The sequence below is a fragment of the Prionailurus bengalensis genome, chromosome B3 (genome assembly GCF_016509475.1).
Source record: "Prionailurus bengalensis isolate Pbe53 chromosome B3, Fcat_Pben_1.1_paternal_pri, whole genome shotgun sequence".
Classification (NCBI taxonomy): domain Eukaryota; kingdom Metazoa; phylum Chordata; class Mammalia; order Carnivora; family Felidae; genus Prionailurus; species Prionailurus bengalensis.
In genome coordinates, this window is record NC_057355.1 from 134808598 (window position 1) to 134824947 (window position 16350).

At 48.9% G+C, this 16350-nt stretch overlaps 1 protein-coding gene across 11 annotated transcripts in view; it reads right to left on the reverse strand.

Annotated features, from left to right (window-relative positions):
* Positions 1–16350, reverse strand: part of TTC7B (tetratricopeptide repeat domain 7B) — a 255797-nt gene that overhangs the window by 213594 nt on the left and 25853 nt on the right. For all 11 annotated transcript variants that reach the window (XM_043556841.1, XM_043556833.1, XM_043556835.1 and 8 more), the window contains exon 3: positions 12616–12784. In XM_043556841.1, the coding sequence (XP_043412776.1) occupies positions 12616–12784 (169 nt within the window). The remainder of the gene's footprint in view (positions 1–12615; positions 12785–16350) is intronic.

A 16350-nucleotide genomic window follows, 5' to 3' on the forward strand; every position in this document is an offset into this window, starting at 1 on the left:
AAAATTATTAGAGCTAAAAAAATCAGTTCAGCAAGGTTATAAGAGATCAATATACAAAAAAAAAACTTGTATTTTTTATACACTAGCAGTAAACAATCTGAAAATGAAATTAAGAAAACTATTCCAGTTATGATAGCATCAAAAAGAAGAAAATACTTAGGAATAAATTTAAGAAAAGGAATGGAAGTCACACTGAAAATTACAGAACACTTTTACAGTCAAATGTTCTACCACTGAGCTATACCCCCTACAGAACACTTTTGAAAGAAATTAAAGAAGACATTCTGTGTTCATTGACTGGAAAACAATATTAATCAGATGGCAATACTCGCCAAATTGATCTATAGGTTCAACAGAATCCTCAAATTCCCAGCAGTATTTTTTTTCCCCAGTAATTGGCCACTTGATCCTCAAATGTATATGGAAATGTAAGGAACCCAGAAAAGCCAAAATAATCTTAAAACAGAACAAAGTTGGAAGACTCACGCTTCCATATCTCAAAACTTAATACAATGCTACCGTAATAAAGACAGTGTGGTATTGGCATAAGGACAGAAATATAGACAAATGGTGGACTAGAATTAAGAACCCAGAAATAAACCCTTACATTCACGTTCATCGATTTCAACAAAGATATCAAGACAACTCAATGAAAAATAGTCTTCTCAACAAATGCTGTGGTAATAACTGCATATCCACATGCAACAGAATGAAGTTCTCATACCATACATAAAAATTAATTCAAAGTAGACTATAGATCTAAATCTAAGAGTTAAAACTGTAAAACTCTTAGAAGAAAACATAGGAATACATCTTTGTGACCTCAATTAAGTAGTGATTTCTTAGCTACAACACCAAAAACATAAAAGCAACCAAAAAAAAAAAAAAAGTAGAAGAAACACTGAACTTAATCAGAATTTAAATTTTTTAATGTTTATTTTTGAGAGAGAGAAAAAGAGAGAGTGCGCGGAAGAGGGGCAGAGAGAGAGGGAGACACAGAATCCGAAGCAAACTCCAGGCTCCGAGCTGTCAGCACAGAGCCCGACGCGGGCTTGAACCCACACACCGCAAGATCATGACCTGAGCCGAAAGTCGGATGCTTAACCAACTGAGCCACCCAGGCGTCCCAAACTTAATCAAAAACTTAAAACGTTTATGTTTTGGGGAGTGCCTTCGTGACATACCACTTCATACCCACTAGGATGGCTATAATCAAAAGGACAGATTATAGAGTCAGCTTCACGGCGGACAAGTTGTAAAGCAACAGGAGCCTCTAGAGTAGTACAGCCGCTTCGGAAAATAGTTGCAGTTCCTTGAAACGTGAAACCCAGAGTAGTCACATGATCCAGTCATTCCATTCCCAAGTGTATACCCAAGACACATGAAACTATATATGCCCCCCAAATTTTATGCACAAATGTTCACAGCAGCATTACTGATGATAGCCCCAAAGTGGAAACAACCTCTTGTCCATCAACTGATGCATGGATTAATAAAATGTGCAAAACGTGACATATCCATACAATGGAATATTATTTGGCCAAAATATGAACGAAGCACGGATTCATGCTACAACAGGGACAAACCCCGAAAACATGCTAAGAAGCCAGACACAAAACATCACATACTACATGATCCTGTTTGTATAAAATGCCAGAACAGGCAAATGTAGTGGAGACACAAAGTGGTTGACTTCGTCTGGGGGGATGTTAACTAGGCAATGGGAAGTGACACTGGTGATGGGGTGATGAATGCACAACTCTGAATGTACTAAAAACCACTGAACTTTAAAAGGTTGTATTTTATGGTATCTGAATTATATCTTAATAAATCTGTTGTTTTTTAAAAAAGCTATATTTGGGGCGCCTGGGTGGCGCAGTCGGTGAAGCGTCCGACTTCAGCCAGGTCACGATCTCGCGGTCCGTGAGTTCGAGCCCCGCGTCACGCTCTGGGCTGATGGCTCGGAGCCTGGAGCCTGTTTCCGATTCTGTGTCTCCCTCTCTCTCTGCCCCTCCCCCGTTCATGCTCTGTCTCTCTCTGTCCCAAAAAAAAATAAAAAATAAAAAATAAAATAAAATAAAATAAAAAGCTATATTTGACCATATAAGCTATACAAAGACCATATAAGCTAGACAAAAAAGCTATACAAAGACCATATTTGTAATATGAAAAACTGAAACAATACAGATGTTCCATAGGAAAGTGGCTCAAAAATATCCCATAAGGCACACCACCATGCCGTCATTAAAAACTTTTTTCAAAGATACTTAATGACCTGGAAAAATAATTATACATATACATATATACATATAGTGAAAAAGTAGACCATAAATAGTATATCTAGCATAATCCTAACTGTATTTAAAATAGCATAGGAGCGCCTGGGTGGTTCAGTCACTTGAGCATCAACTCTTGATTTTGGCTTGGGTCATGATCCCAGGCACACGGGATTGAGCCCCACGTCAGGCTCCACACTGAGCACGGAGCCTGCTTGGGATTCTCTGTCTTTCCCTCTGCCCCTGTCCCCTGCTTGTGGGCTCTCTCTCTCTCAAAATAAAATTAAAAATATTATATAAATCTATTTTATATATTTTAAATATTAAATATATAGAGATATATAGATACAGATATTTAGATATAAAATATCTATATGTAGACATATAAATTTAAAAATAGATATTTATAGGGGCGCCTGGGTGGCGCAGTCGGTTAAGCGTCCGACTTCAGCCAGGTCACGATCTCGCGGCCCGTGAGTTCGAGCCCCGCGTCGGGCTCTGGGCTGATGGCTCGGAGCCTGGGGTCTGTTTCCGATTCTGTGTCTCCCTCTCTCTCTGCCCCTCCCCCGTTCATGCTCTGTCTCTCTCTGTCCCAAAAATAAATAAATGTTAAAAAAAATAGATATTTATATTATATATATATTATATGTAATATATGTGTATATATGTATGTGTATATATATATATATATATTTAGCAGTGGTCAACTAGCTTAAGTGGTAGCATGAGGACTGATTTTACTTCCTGCTTTACATTTTTCTTCATTTTCCAAACAGCCGGCACTCAACACACAACCAAAGAATCAAAGTTCATTTTTAGGTCAAAGGGGTTCTATTCAGTGTGGGCCAGAAGGAGAGGCAGCAGGTCCCCTACCCTATGGACAGAAAAGCACAAAGGTACAGCCCTCTGCAGAGCAGTCTGGAAATCCTTCTCTTTTGACCCAGAAACTCCCCTTCTGGAAATCTCTCCCAGGGAAATCATTAAGGACAAGCACAAAGACCAGGCCGAGAGGGTGGTTCGTCACAGCTTTACGTGTAACAGTAAAAAGCTGAAAACAACCTACATGTCCAAAAATAGGGGCTTTTTAGTTAAATATATTATAGCTTGCCCATATAATGAAATGCTGTACAGCTGCTAAAAGTGTTTATGATCTGAAGTGGAAAAAGCAGGTCACAAAGCAGTATATGTGGTATAAACTCATTTTTATAAAAAAAAAAAATCACACATGATAATTATAGAGATCTAAAAGTAAACGCACTAAAATGTTAACAGAGGTTGGCTCTGGATAGACCAAGTGATGGATATTTTTATATTCTTTTGACTGGTCTGTATTTCTGATTTTTATATAATGCACATGTATGTTGTCTGTAACAAGAAGAACAGTAAAATAAAATGATGGGGGAAGGGGCAGGAGGTCAAACACAGGGACAGCCAGAAGTCCCACCTCACTGCCCAAGGAAAGGAGCATGCCAGACAGGACCTTGGGGAGGGGAGGGTGAGACCATCACAGCCACCCGTCGCCCCCAACTGCAGGTGTATGTCCGACTACACAAATCTCCTTCTGTTGACCTCGGATTTGTAGACTTCAAAGCATTTTCCCATTTTGCCTTAATCCAGCCTTCTCAGGACTCTCACCTGAATATTATTATCCCCATTTTGCAGGTAAAACAAGTAGGACTTAGACACTTAAATCAAATGGTTTAAGAATCACAGAACAGAATGAGGGGTTCGCAGGTTATCTGACACCAGACGCTTGTCGACAACAACCCCACTCTAAATGAGTTCATGCTCCAGCTGAAAGGCAGCTCGATAAAGCGGAGAGAGTAGGGATTCTGGGGCCCATAGGCCTTGAGGTGAATCCCACTTCACCTCCGAAATTCAGCCTCTCAACTGCTCACAGGAAATGATAATCCCTGAGCACAGGACTGCTGCCAGAATGGGGTGCAGTCACACAGCTAAATCAGCAAGCATCACGCCTGCCTCTGGGCAGGGCTCGATAAATGCTAACCCACCGGGAACCCCCACCTCTCAGGGCAGCCAAGCCCTGAGGTAGCTCCTGCTAGTGGAAAGACCTCCAGATACGGGCCTAACGTTGGACTCGGTGAAGTTTCCACCGCCCCGCTCTGGCCCCATCCCCGAGGACAGAACAGAGAAGTCTTTCTCCCCCCAAGGGCCCTCCACCCCTGGAGACTGTTCTTTTCCAAAAAGCCCCATTCCTTCAGCGCTTACCCACCTGATATGGTCTGGTTGGAAGGCCCCTCCAGTCCAGTCCACAGAGACTCCGCCACAGAGCAGCCATGTGGCTCCTCTCATGTTCCTTCTACCCTGCAAGGACCGCTGCCAGGGAGAAAAGGGTGTTCGGGGCCCTGGGCCTCTTTGACGAGAGGACTCCTATTCAGAAGAGCCACACTATGGACTTCTATCATAGAAGTCTGATTCTCCCGGTGGGACCACCCCTCCTCATCACGGCCTTCATGCAAGGCCTAAGCCAGTCCCTGGGCACGATTCTGGCCCCTGTAACTACATCAAGGATGGGAATGTGATCCACCAGGGCCAAGGAGACACAGTGAGAATGTGGCCGAGGTTTCTGAGACTTACACCTAAGAGAATCAAGAATCTGGAGCCGCCCCAGCCGCCTGGAGCCTGGAATGGGAACCAACACAGAGGACGGTAAGCTGAGAAATGGAGAGAAAGCACCTATCTCTGAGGCCTGAATGAGGCTGCCGCTGAGGTCGGCCTGGGTTGGGTTTTCTTTCACCGACAACTGAAAGTTGTCTTTCAGAAGACACAGATCTTAGCAGAACTTCAAAATGAGCCTCCAGCTTGGCTCGGGGCCTCACCTCCCCTTACACTGCTTCCCCTCTGCGTGTCCCTGGGGGCAGGGGCTTGGCCCCACCTCCCGAAAGCCTTGTAGGGTGGGGTTCGAGTTGCTGACTAGGATTTACACTGCCGCCTCCCATCCTCTCTGTGAACAAAACACATTCGTTTACCGCTGGGGCAGGGTAGAGCAGAGGACAGGGACCCTCTGCCACCGGTCTGCCCCCTCCCTACTCTCATGTCCCCGGTGACCATCACATCTCTTCGGTGACACTCTCTCCCACCAAGTACACGAGTGGCCTCACCCCAAGCCCTGGTCACTGCCCCTGTGCCTGAGGCCGAGCAAAGGGCTCAGAAGACTTCAGCCCCCCGGCCTGAAGAGGGCAGGGGGCCCCCTACGTGAGTGTGACCGCGGACGCCTTCGGCACTGGCAGGGCATGGCCAGCCTGCAGCCAACCCACCACACCCGGGCTGCCCCGGGACCAGCAAACTAACATCTCCAAGGATGGAGCCCGCAGGATCCTGAAAGCTGAAAGCCCCCAGTGAACATGTTTCCACTTTCCTGGGGGAAGCTGGGGCTGCTCCTGGGAGCCAATATTCCACGATGGGAAAACACGCTTCGAAGCAGAAAAGTAAACCACCGTGTAGGAAACGAATGCCTCAAGTCACCTGGTCGAGGGTCTGGCCTCGCCTTGACATACAGTGCTGTTAGAATCAGCCCCTAGGGAGAAGAGCCGATATGCCTTCGTTCTGTATCTTTTACATTCCACAGAGGCAACCCCTGCTTAACACGGCAGCCTTTTGGGGGGTATGACGGTCCTCAAGCCATCACCACCCACCGTCTGAAGAATTTCCAACTCAACTTGTTCCAAGCCTTTTTCCATGCCACCCAGATGCCCAGGACTGAGCCAAGTGTGGAGAAGTCACACCCGAGCAACACTTGATAAAAAGCCCCTCATCAATGGACTGCATCCGTTATGCTGACTTATCTAAATTTTGCTCTCGTAGGAGGCCCACAGGAGACAGTGGGCAATCCCCAGGTGCCTCTTCCGAAAACATTCGTAGAGAATGTTTAAGTCTCTTGGCCTAACAACCGCTTATGCTGAGCTGAAGTCTGCGGGTGTGTGAAGACACTGGGTTTCAAGCTGGGGAGAACAGGGCTGGGATCCAAACCTTTTGGAGACGGGTTCTCTATTTACAGACTAGTGCTTATCAGTTGCGGAAGACAGGTGGTGCTTCTGGAAAGCCTCTCTTGAGAGCTCCCTTGCCCCTTCGTACTGCCCACTGCAGAAGGCAGGTGTCTTCGTTCCTTCCCTGACGCTGACCCCTGAGATGGAGACATTCAGAACGCACACGGACAGTCGAAAGAGAACCCTAGGGCCAGCTTTACTGGAGGCAGGCAAAAGAGGATGTAACATTTTCCAAGGGGAAGTCATTATATGATTCTCGTGCTATTCATCACACCTGCGCTTCTGGGAAGACCAAGGGGTCCACGAGCTCTGCAGATTCTAGAGAAAGGGAGCTCTTTAGAGATCAGCCTCCGACCTTCGACCTCCGGTCAGGAAGGGGTGTCCAATCAGAAGAGACAAGCCCTCCTCCTGGGAGCCGAACCAAGAGATGGTTTCTCCTCAGCTATCTCTCCTCTCATCAGCCAACGTATTTAGCATGTTTCTTACGAAGAAGACAGCTGTCAGATGACTGTGTGAATTGTTCCTGCCTCTTACAGGAACACTACTTGAATCAACTGATCCATTCCAAGGTGAATGGTCCTTTGTGATAAAACCATGAATGTGGGCCCAATTCCAAAGACCTCTAACCCTCTGGGTCAGCCTTGGGCAAGACTGGTGAGGGGCAAATGGACTAGTCTTGGGCCCCACCCTCGAGCAATCCCCTTAGGGTAACCTCTCCATCTGCCCCTGGCCACTGGGTACTGCCCTCCTCCAACACCATCAACACCTTTTCCTCTTTATGGGGCACTCCAGGCCTCAGATCTTTGGCTGGATCTGCCCCTAGAGATTTCCCTCTAAATATACTGTTTCCAGGTCCCAAACCCTCTGCCAGACAAGGGAGATATACTAAGGCTACGATTCCCTCTCTCCATAGCTGGATGTTACCTGGGGCTTCTGGAGAGGTCTATCCATCTGAGGTCACACCCAAGAACAAAAATAGCTAAACTTTGTTGCTCTGCCAGGTGCTGTGCTAAGAGCTTTACAGGTATTCACTCTTTCCCTACGATAACCCTACAATGCAGATACTATTATTATCTCTATTTTATAGAGGAAAAAAACGGAGCCCCAGTGACGTGAAAGCAACTTGCCAAAGATCTTATAGCTGATAAGAGACAAAGCTGGAGATCAGATCTGGGCAGTCGGGCTTCAAAAGCCCCAGGCTCTTAACCAACGCATCAAAGGAACAATTTGAAACCAGGAGCAAAGGAGAAAGAGAGAATGTGGCTCCAGAGAGCTCCCCCACAGCGTGCCACCTTCTCTACCTGGGCACAGGGGCCGTGCAGACTGACGGGCAGGTTTCCTACCTCATCCTGGCCCTCCCTCCAGTTTACTGGGTGTCATCAGGCAAGTCCCTGAGCCACTCTGGCATAGTCTCCCCCACTGGAACACAGAACATTTGTATGAGGGCCCCGTTTGCCCTTTGCAATCAATCCTTCTCTGCCTGATACCACGCAATCTAGAAAGGAAGTGTAATACCACGCCGGATATGTCTCCGGGTCCATGATGTCCCTCCTCTTGGGCACCAAAGCCTCAGTCTTGCACGTCCCCTTCCATTCACCCGAGAGCAGGCTACTTCTTTCGGCCACTTCCAGCTGGGTGAGAGACCACACTCTACGGGGCATGTCTAATCAGAGGCTGACATGTGCCCCTGGTCTTGTTTTTCCCAGGTGACTATGGTCCTATAGCAACGTCTCACCAATGGACTGTCAGCAGAAGCGAGGCGTGCTCCTTGTGCTCACCCAGACATCTCTCTCTCTTCCCCTTTGCAGGAGCTGCAACACATCAGCAAGCCGGCTTCAATCACAGAGATGAGGACGACACCCTAGTGCCTGGGGAGAAACGGTAACCTCAGGGAACACAGCTGCCCCACCGGCTGTGACCAGTTGGAATATTACAGGGCTTCTCTCACATGGGAGCCAGTGCATGTTTGGTCCCTGTAGGATGAAAGGGTACGTGCCAAGGCTGTCTATAAAGTCCACATCCAGGAAGGCAAGCCACTTCTAGCCTACACGGTCCCATCTGCAGAAAGTCACCCCGTGTCCAGCAGATCTAAGTCCCAAAATAGACAGTGGCCATGTGTCCACTGTTCCCAAGCCTTCCCGTTTGGGAAAGAAACATCTGTGGCCATTTGGTGTCCTGGAGATTTCACCTGAAACCTCAATCTGTATCCCAGAACAAAGATGTCTACTCACTGGATTAAACCAATGCTATCAGAAGCTAAAGTGTTTCTCAATTCCCTCTATTCCCACCCTCTATTTGTCTGCTTCGGTTTAAGAAATGAAGGAAGGAGTTAAGGGGATGCAGGGGAGGTGAGATCCACTTAGGAACTCTCTGATCATGGAAATGAACTGAAACGTACAACCTTTTGGAAAGAGATCCATGTCCGGCTCTGTCATGGTGTGATGCCAGCATATGCTCTCATAGGTACTTCCCATGATTGCAAGGATATGACCCTGAATCACTAAAATATGCCCAATATGTTGCCTACAAACAAAACGCATCTCACTGTGACCGGCTATGAGCCAAGGCACCGGGAATCACCTGAGCTACACGACGGGCATCTCAGTAAAAATCCAAGCAAGGGAACTTTTATAAATTTCACTCAATAACTGAGCACCAATCATGTGCCAAATACCGTGGTAAGTGCTGAGGCTCGCAAACAAAGAGCTCTTCCTTCAGAGGAACTCGTGGACTGGTGGGGGTGTCTGATAATAGGACAGCTAACACTACTATGATTTTCAGGCAGTCTGCTGATCTACCACGCAAAGACAGCAGTGAACCTGATTAACTCTGAATGTGTGAGTCCCAGAAGGGGTCAGAGAAGATGGGAGGTGTGAGCTTGAGGCACAAAATCTACAGGTAAAACTCTAGGCAAGGAGAAGGAATTAAGGTGGAGGAACAAGGAAGGTGAGTCCGCAAAGAGGGGTGTATATACAAATCACGGGTATTCTCCAGTGATCTGAATGTCTTCTACATGAGGAGACCTTACTTGGCCCAAGCATCCTCCGACCCACGTGCCAGTAGAGCAGCATGATTAAGAACACGGGCTCTGGAGCTGCACACGCTTGAGACTGAGTCCCCCTTCTGCCGCTCAGTAGGAGAGCATGGGCTCCAGCACCGGTCTCTGCGCTCAAGTCTTAGCTCAGCCACTTCCTGGCTTTGGGACCCTGGGCAGCTTATCTAACCTCCCTGTGCCTCAGTTTTCTCATCTGTAAAATGGAAAGAATAACAGAGCCTACCTCACAGGGTGGTTGTGAAGACTGGCTGATACCCAAATGAGGGGCACAGAGCCTGGCACAAGTAGGCATCGGTAACATTCCAGTAACCTCGCCCAGTCTCACTTCCTTGGTCTGTAAATTAGAGGTTTGCAGGATTTAAGAGACACTAAAGCCCTAACTGACAACTGAATGATTTTGGCTTCTGATTCCCAATAAGCCAAGGCTAACATCAGCCCGTCAGGGGAAGCGCTCCCAGCAATGGCTGGAGAAGCAGATGTGGAAGTTCATGGACATTTCCAGGCTCTGGCTGGCAGCCCGGCTCAAATCAGGCCTCCGGAAGCCATGGACCAGTTTAGGTGACCTGTGAAAGGCCAATTCCTCCACCTCCAGCAGCACGCAGGTGGCACAGGGGAGGGATGTCCCAGGGGCTGCTGTGCTCAGCTCCAGCCAGGGCCTGCCCGGGGACAGTGAGGGGACCGCTCTTTCCTTCTTCCCAACAGAGCTGGAATTAACTGGATGGTCCCAATCTGGAAATGTCAGCAGCTAATTCAAAAGCACTGGAAACACGGAGCTGACCACACCAACCCCGTCTCCAGGGCCTGCAGGTTACGGAGCGGTGAGTCCTCCGTATATTTTGCGTTCATCAAACATTTGTCCACAATCTCTCCTAAAAACTTCTCAAGGACCTTGATGAAGAAAGAAGAACCAAAGAGTATTGCTACACAGAGTTAAGACCAAGAGCCTCTTGAACTCCTCAGAGAAACTGGCCTGTCTTTGGGCATCTCCATGAACTAAAGGGGCAACTTTTCTGCCACTCATAGTCACTTCTTGTGGTCCCCCCATTAAACACTTAGCTTGTAAGCCAAGAGTTGTATCATGTTCATTATGTGCCAGGCACTGTTTTAAGCATTTTCTATATACTATCTCATGTAATCCTCATGACAACCCAAGGAGAGCTTGACAGATGGGGAAACTGAGGTACAGAGCCATTAAGAATTTGCACAAGGGCACAGAGCCAGTACATGATGGAGGTAGGCACTGGACCCAGAAAGATGGCTAAGCACTGGTCCACACTGCCTCTCACGTGGCCAACGCAGGTTCTCAGGGCTGGGGGCCTCCACTGGCAAAAGTGACCCTTCCCTCTCCCATACACGTGTGACACTGAATGTGCCCATGGAAGTCAGAAGCTAGCCAGGGCCCGGTCTCCCGTGAGCCGGGCAGCGTGTCTCAAGAGCCAAGTGCCTCAGGGTGCCTGGGTGGCTCCGTCGGTTAAGTGACCGATTTCAGTTCAGGTCATGATCTCAGGGTTCATGGGTCTGAGCCTCACATCAGGCTCTGTGCTGACAGCTCAGAGCCTGGAGCCTGCTTGGGATTCTGTGTCTCCGTCTCTCTCTCTGCCGCGCGCGCGCGCGCTCTCTCCCTCTCTCTCTCTCTCTCACACACACACACACACACATACACACACACACATAAATAAACATTTAAAAAAATTTTTTTTTAAAAAGAGCCAAGTACCTCAGCACCATGGCTAGGGGCCCACTGCTCACCACATGTCACCCAGGGCAACTCAGGGACCAAGCCTTCTGTCCTCCTTGCCCACCTGCAGCCACGAGTCTCTGCTGGCAGTGCCACCTGCGGATGGTCTGCCCCCCCAGCCTGTCTTGGAGCCAATGCGAGGACCTGAGCTGTTGCTGCGAAGCAGGCCTCAGAGCCATCCCCCACCCCCAGCTAGCAAACACCCCTGGCTAAATCCACCAGCCCCCAGGTGACTGGAAACTGCCAGAGGAAGCTCTGCTCTCACTGGAGAATATCGTTCCTGGCCCCAAATCACACACGAGCTCCCATAAGCCTAAGCCACGTGAGGTGATGTGAGGTGACGGAGTGGGCACCACGAAGAAGGGGGCAGCAAACCACCAAACGCCCTGGCCAGACAGACGGCATCCTTTCCCAGCCCACACGGATGTAGAGAAGATTAAGTAGATGAACCTGGCAGTACTCGAGGCTCCCCAGGGAACTGGGTGACTATGTCACCCCTGTCACAAAGCTCATAAGTGTGCCTCGGGCCAGGTCTTTAATATCGCAGAGGACAACCAGTCAGCCAGCAGCACACAGATGACCGGCTCGCCGCCGTTCTGGTGGCCCCTGTGCCCAGCCACAGTCCATCACATGCACGGTTTGGACGGTAGGTGGCAGGAGGGAGAGGAGCAGCTTCAAATGGTCCCTTTCCTCCCAAGACCTTTGGAATTCAAAGTGTCCCTCCTCCTCCAGGAAGCCTTCCTGGGCCTGCGGGTCTGTGCGACCTCTGTTGTCTCCAAAAAGCTGTTAGCTGTGCCCGACTTTTACCGTCTGCTCCTTGTTTGGCGCTGATCTTTTAAAATATTATTTAATAAGCATTTCATAGGCCAGGTACTGTGGTGCTTTGCACACATTATTTGACTGAATCCTTAGAATACATCTGTGAAGCGAATATGATCATACCCATTTCACAGATGAGGAAGTAGCAGCTTGGAAAGGTCAAATAATGTATGTGTCCTGCCTCTGGCATTTTTCCCTCTCTGAGACTGCATTCTCACACATTTGGTTACAAACTCCTTCCTGGCAACTGGGGTGATTTATACTTGCTTCTACCCCCACAGCCCCCAAGCACACAGCTAAACACTGGACGACTGACTGTGCCAGGGATGGCCATCCGCAGGGACCGATCAGCCTTAATTAGCCCAGAGGCGGCATCAATGAATACGACTGGTCAGCCACGTGGCCACGTGGCCCTATGACAAGACTCCCTGCATGTGCTGTGCAGGATCCCCGTTACCCCATAAACCCCTGCTTTCCTTGCAGATTAGTTATCAGCACCCTTTCCGTGTTCGGCCTTTCCTTGTTTTGGTGAGAAATGCAGACCGAAGGCTCTGAGGAAGCAGAGTGTGGCTGGGCCTGAACTATGCAATGCACGTGGTGGGCTCCACCCCGAGGCCTTGCTGGGGACTGCCAGTCCAGGGCACAGGTCGGCCTGCAGGCTCCACGCAGGGCAGCGTGGCCCCGGGGGACGGCCTCCGGGGAGGGAAGGCGCGGGCTCACCTTTGGTAGCGTAGGCTTCCGCAATCAGGCGCAGCCTGTAAGGAGGGACGGCGGTCAGCGGCAGATCATCGAGGCCCCCGCGGGCATAGATGTTGAGAGCCTCCTTATAATCTCCTTCCACATAATTCAACTTGGCCATGATCAGACTGGATTCTTGTAGGAACTCTGACTAGAAGGAAAAGGAGAGAGAGAAACATTTTCCGACGATGCTCTGAGTCACGCTCCCTCGGGGGCCCTCCACCTGCTGCTGCAAAGCCTTGAGGCTCTCTACACAGAACCCACACTTGAACGTGCACAGCACGACGGCCCCGAAGTGGAAACAACCCAAATGCCCATCGACTGAGGAACGGATAAGGAAAATGTGGGCTAGCCTCGCGGTGGAATAATCCTCAGCCAGAGTGAGAAATGAAGTACTGGCCCACGCCACAGCACAGATGAACCTCAGAAACCTTACGGCAAGTGAAAAAGCCAATCGCAAATGGCTACATATTTAATGCTTCCATTTATATGAAATGGCCTGAATGGTCAAACCTATAGAGGCAGGAGGTAGATTACCGTTTGCCTGGGGCCGGTGGGTGGGAGGATGGCAGGTGACTGCTAATGGGTACGGGTTTATTTTGGGGGGTGTTGAAAATGTTCTAAACAGGGTAATGACTGCACGAGTCTCTGAATATACAAAAAAACCCCCACTGAATCGGACATTTTAAATGGGAGAATTATATGGCACATGAATTACATTTCAATAAAGCTGCTGTAAAACAAAACAAAACAGAACAGAACACTGAGGCTCCCCTCCGGCCCCTGTGCTTGGCTATGCTGGGCCCAGAATGGAAGGGACACTTTATGAACAAAAACATACAAGCACCTGTCTCAAAAAGGACATCCGGGTAGGTCCTGCCCATTGCACAGGGGGTATGCCACAAGACCGTAACCCAAAGGACTCCAGGAGAGAGGCTTTCTAAATTGGTGCAGGGCACCTGGGTGACTCAGTTGGTTAAGCGTCTGACTCTTGATTTTGGCTCAGGTCATGATCCCACAGTTCATGGGATCAAGCCCTATGTCAGGCTCTGTGCTGACAATGCGGGGCCTGCTTAGGATTCTCTCTCTCCGTCTCTCTGCCCCTACCCCCGTGCATGTGCATGCGTGTTCTCTCTCTCTCTCTCTCTCTCTCTCCCCCCAAAATAAATAAATAAACATTTTAAAATAATAATAAACAAATTAGTGCAAAACCCAGGACTTTTCTTTCCAGGGGCAAACTTCTCCCACTGAGCCATTCTTCTTGTCAAGGTGACTGAGCCCTCGTCCCCTCCACAGAGGCTGCAAGCTCTAACAGTCATCTGATGGGCCCTCGTTCCTCTCCAGGCAGGAGCACTTGGCTCCCCCAGTCCACACCCACCTCACCCCCGCCCTTCTTCCAGGCCACCACTCCTCAGTAGGAAAAGAAGAGACGACCCAGCCACCTATAGAAGGAAGCAGATTTATACCCTGGCGCAGGCCTTCTCCCTGGAACCCAAGCTACGCCAGGCTAGCTTTGCCAGCATACAGGAGCTCTCCAGGAAGCTGCACTGTCCCGCAGCCTGCAGCTGGGAGGGGGTGGGCAATGCACAGGTCACCTGCCAGAGCATGGCAAAGCAGCTGTCCGCCAGGATGGTCAGCTTCCAGGCATTTCTTTCTTTTTTCTTCGAGTACAGTTGGCACACAATGTTACATTCGTTTCCAGTGTATAACATGGTGATTGGACAACTCCGTAAGCTAGGCTGTGCTCACCACAAGTGTAACTACCGTCTGTCACCAGAGGATGCTCTTAGGATACCATTAATGTGTTCCCTAGGCTGTGCCTTTTACCCCCATGACTTCTTCAGTCCAAAACTGGAAGCTTGTATCTCCCGCTCCCCTTCACCCAATTTTACCCACCTCTCCCTCCCCTCCCCTCTGGCACCCATCAGTTTGTTCTCGGTATTTATGAGTCTGTTTCTACTTTTTGTTTATCTGTTTACTCATTTGTTGTTTTTTAGATTCCACATATAAGTGAAATCATAACGTTATTTCTCGAAAGGGAACAGGGGCAACAGGCAGCACTGGAGAGATGGCAAAATGGGCACAGGAAGTGAAGGGAACAAAGGGGTTTCTTTTTCATTTAAGTTCACTATTATTCTTTTTTAAGTAGGCTCCACGCCCAATGTGGGGCTTGAACCCACAACCCTGAGATCAAGAGTGTCATGCTCTAGGGGCGCCTGGGTGGCTCCGTCGGTTGAGCGTCCGACTTCGGCTCAGGTCATGATCTCACGGTCTGTGAGTTCGAGCCCCGAGTCAGGCTCTGTGCTGACAGCTCGGAGCCTGGAGCCTGCTTCGGATTCTGTGTCTCCCTCTTGCTCTGACCCTCCCCTATTCATGCTCTGTATCTCTCTGTCTCAAAAATAAACGTTAAAAAAAATTAAAAAAAAAAAGGGAACAAAAGAGTTTTAAGTGCGGGCAGTCGGGGCGGGGGGGGGGGGGGGGGGGTTGGCACCAATGCAAGAAATTAGAATTACATCTGCAAACGCAGAAATCAAAGCAGACTTAAGAGAAAAAGAGCGATGACAAAAGCACCCACCGCTGGGTTCTCCACCCAGAGGAAAGGCTTCCTGGCCGACTAGGCTGTGTCTTCCTTCCTACCTCAAGCCCTCCGGCACCGAGACCACTGGCTTAAAAGCAAGGGGGAGGGGCGGCGGAAGCTGGTGTCTAAGAGGCTTAGCGCTTCATCCTGGGACAATGAAAAGGTTCTGGAGATGGCTGGTGGAGACGGTTGCACAACAGTGTGAACGCACTCCATGCCACTGAAACTGTATACTTAAAAATGGCTATAACGCTAAATTTTGTGTTATGTATTTTTTACCAACAGAAAAAGATTTTTAATATTCAGCTTGAAAAAAGTGTAAGTTTTTTTGTTTTTTTTTTTGTTTTTTTTTTTTTTTCGAAAAGAAAAGTAGACTACGAGGCCAGATGGAAAAGATCTAGGAGCCTGAAGAGAATTACAAGCAGAAAGGCACAGTTTAGATGCAGGGAACAGCCTTGCTGGGTGAGTCCAATCGGCCGCAGGCGGACGGAGAGCACCTCCCCCACGGTGTTCGGGCGTGGCCTTGCCCTTGATAAACACAGTTCTCTTGACTTGAATCAGAAGCAGGGCTCCTGACTCCCAGGTCAGGCTCTTTCCGCCACGCCACATCGCCTCCTTGCTCTGGTCCTTCCTGCCTCAGTCCACGTGTGTTTTGTGGGTACCTTGTCTGCACTGGGCTTTAGCAAGCTCCCAACCAGGAGACAAACCGACGTAAGGTCAAGAAGAGAGGAAGTTTCCCGTACAAAAGTTGTGTGACTCTGGAACACTCTGTGTAGGGTAGAGGAAGCTACAAAATGGTAGGAGGAGAACATTCCTCCAGGTAGAACCAGTAAAACAGCAACAAATGACAGGTCCCTGGTGCTGTGTGGCTGTGAAAGAACTTCCACGTCCGTCCGGGCCTCAAAACAACCCTGAGCTAACTATATGCTTACAGATGAGCAGCGTGAGGCTCAGAGAGGTTAAGTAACTCTGCCGAGTCACACAGCTTATAAATCCAGAACTGGAACACAAACTCAGACATTCTAACTTGAAATTCCGTGTTCTTACCACTACACTGGGTTGTAGAGGGTGGAGAGCAAAACCCAGCAGCACCTGGTAACACAAAAGGTCAACTTTTCACCATGAAGTTAGGGGTCTGG